This window comes from Octopus bimaculoides, chromosome 3, assembly GCF_001194135.2.
Source record: "Octopus bimaculoides isolate UCB-OBI-ISO-001 chromosome 3, ASM119413v2, whole genome shotgun sequence".
In the NCBI taxonomy this organism is placed as follows: domain Eukaryota; kingdom Metazoa; phylum Mollusca; class Cephalopoda; order Octopoda; family Octopodidae; genus Octopus; species Octopus bimaculoides.
The window spans coordinates 162,366,679-162,369,727 of NC_068983.1; the positions used below are offsets into that span (position 1 = coordinate 162,366,679).

General features: G+C 41.1%; 1 protein-coding gene across 8 annotated transcripts in view; it reads right to left on the reverse strand.

Annotated features, from left to right (window-relative positions):
• LOC106867195 (nucleolar transcription factor 1) overlaps positions 1-3,049 on the reverse strand; it is a 62,405-nt gene that overhangs the window by 17,941 nt on the left and 41,415 nt on the right. For all 8 annotated transcript variants that reach the window (XM_052966664.1, XM_014911998.2, XM_052966661.1 and 5 more), the window contains one exon: positions 320-413. In XM_052966664.1, coding sequence (XP_052822624.1) covers positions 320-413 — 94 coding nt within the window. The remainder of the gene's footprint in view (positions 1-319; positions 414-3,049) is intronic.

Genomic DNA, 3,049 nt, shown 5'->3' on the forward strand with positions numbered 1-3,049 from the left:
ATTATATATATATATATATATATATATATATACACTACAGGCTTCTTTCAGTTTCCGTCTACCAAATCCACTCACAAGGCTTTGGTCGGCCCAAGGCTATAGTAGAAGACACTTGCCCAAGGTGCCATGCAGTGGGAATGAACCCAGAACCATGTGGCTGGTAAGCAAGCTACTTACCACACAGCTACTCCTGCGCCTGTATGGAATTTGTTCTTGTAATGCAATGATGATAAAGGCTGGGGGAGGTACCTGCTGTAAATGTGAGGCGAAAGTTCCAGAATTTATTTAACCAATAAATTCAAATGAAAAAAAAACTTACTTGTGGGAATTTCTTTAATGCTTTTTTACGATGCGATTCTATATACAATCTGAACGGTGTCATCGGTTTCGGCTTTGGTAGTGCTTTGGTATATCTGTTATGGAAAAAGAAATAATCTTGATGAGTAAAAATTGGAAAAAAAATACAAAAAGAAAAAGACACACAAAACCCAGTAGATGTAGGGGTTGTGACATTCATGCCTTTCTCAACAATAATGTAGCAGAAATGAAATGAGTAAAGAAATTTTCAAATCCAGAACAAAGGACTTAGTTCATCTGCCACTTGACACTGCTCTGCAGCTAGAAAAAGCACTGCCACCGCCACCACTGCTGGCGTCACCACTGCTACCAAACTTGAGTAACAATTGATGTTCCTAACACTAGCTTAGGGATGATGAAGTTACTTTAATAAATTCTTTGTTATATTTAAAGTAATTGAAAGAAACACAGAACATCTCAAAATAAATATGGCAATGAAAGGGTTAACGTCCGTTTTCCATGCTGGCATGGGTTGGACGATTTGACTGAGGCCTGGAGAGGCAGCAGCTGCACCAGGCTCCAATCTGGTCTGGCAGAGTTTCTACAGCTGGATGCCCTTCCTAATGCCAACCACTCCAAGAGTATAGTGGGTGCTTTTTACGTACCACTGGCACAGGAGCCAGTAAGGCAGGGCTGGCAATGATCACATTCGGATGGTGCTTTTTATGTGCCACCAGTACAGGAGCCAGTCAGGGGGTATTGGCATCGGTTGGTGCTTTTCTACGTTCCACTGGCACAGGAGCCAGTAAGGCAGGCCTAGCAACGAATACGTTCGAATGGTGCTTCTTACAGGCCACTGTTACGGGAGCCAGTCAGGGGGTACTGGTGTCGGTCACAATCGGTTGGTGCTTTTTACATGTCACCGGCACCAGTAAGGCAAGCCTAGCAACAAGCACGTTAGGATGGTGCTTTTTACATGCCACTGGCACAGGAGCCAGTCAGCGGGTACTGGCATCGGTCATGACTGGCTGGTACTTTTTACGTGCCACCGGCACAGGAGCCAATCAGGGGACACCAGCTCCAGCACTGGTTTCACTTGACTCAACAGGTCTTTCTTTATAGAATAGAAAAATAGCCAAGATAAGTGTATCAGTTATCCTTATTTATCAGCTACACACACACACCTCCCACATGTTTAGCTGTCAGTTGTGAATATGACCTGGTAGTGGGTCTCCTGTGGTTTTGGTGCTTTAGGTGGTATAGATACCCTCTAGACCCTGCTGCCCTTCACCCAGCAGAACACTGAGCATGTAACAGCCAAGCAGACTGAGCCAATATGAAATGAAGTGCCTTTCTTGAGAAGGCAGCCTGCAGCTGATGTAGTCCTGTCTCTTCCTCCCATACTGCTCAGTCTAGGAATTGAAACCCCAGCCTCACAATCACGAACCTAATACACTGACCATAATACTACGCTCTTCCACAGATCAGAGAGTACAAAAGTTGAGTACACTGCTATTTATTATGTTCTAAGCTCTTAAGCCCTGACCAGGATATAATATGGCAACCAAAAAGTTGTTGCACACTGGTGCATTCTTCAACATCATCATCATCAATGAACGTCTGTTGTCCGTACTGGCATGGGTTGGACGGTTTGACCAGGGCTGGCATTGCAGGAAGGCTGCACCAGACTCCAGTCTTGACTTGGCATAGCTTTCTATGGTTGAATACCCTTTCTAGCACCAACCACTCTGAGAGTGTGATGGGTGCAGGTTTTATCACCTTTTGTATGTGTATATGCATGTATATATGCACATATATATATATATATATATATATATATATATATATATATATATATATATATATGCATACATATATATATATTTTTTATTTATGTTATTATATGATTGAATGCCACACATCCATTTCCAAGTAAGTTTATCTTAATTTTTATGTGACTCTACCCTATACTGTTCTCCCCCCACTTCATTTTCTCTCTCTTCCTTTCTCTAATTCTCCCCCCCTTTCGTTTTTTTCCCTTTATTCTTTCTCTAATTCTGTTTTTTCTCTCCTTCACCGTTTTCTATCTGTCTGTCTCTCTCCCTCTTCCTCCTTTACTATCTCTCGTTGCTCAAACATGACCATCGTCCATCTTTCTTTTTCTTCAGTCTGTCGCACAGACCACACACATTCTTATCCGTCTCCACTCCTATCTTTTCTCTTGTCAAAGAAGGTTCCTCCAGCGTTCGCTACCATACCTCGTCTGGCCTAACAGCCCTCACTGTTTGTTTTCACTGTCCTGCTTTTGTTACCAGCTTTGACCCTCTGCAAATACCAAATTTTATTTTGGTTCACAGGAGCAACTGTTTTTCGAAGGCACATATCGTCATGAATTGCTCAAAATGTGGAGTAGATAAACAGTCGACAACTGATGAAGGGTCAGTCTTTATGGAAATTAGTTGTGGAGAAACGGAAAATACCGTTTATATTGTGTATCACTCACTAAAAAGACGAAATTTTAAAAATCTGTTGTCTTTCTCTTTCTCTCTTTACACTGTCGCTAGAAAGGGACTTAACTCATGCTCCGACTTAAAAATTGTTAGAAGTTATGGTTTAAAATTATTTTTAACCCTTTCGTTACCATATTTCTAACCAAAATATACCCCTTATGTGTTTCAATTAATTTCTAACATAATCATAAATTTAGTCTGGTTTCATTAAACAACTCTAACTTTTTTATTTATCAACATAT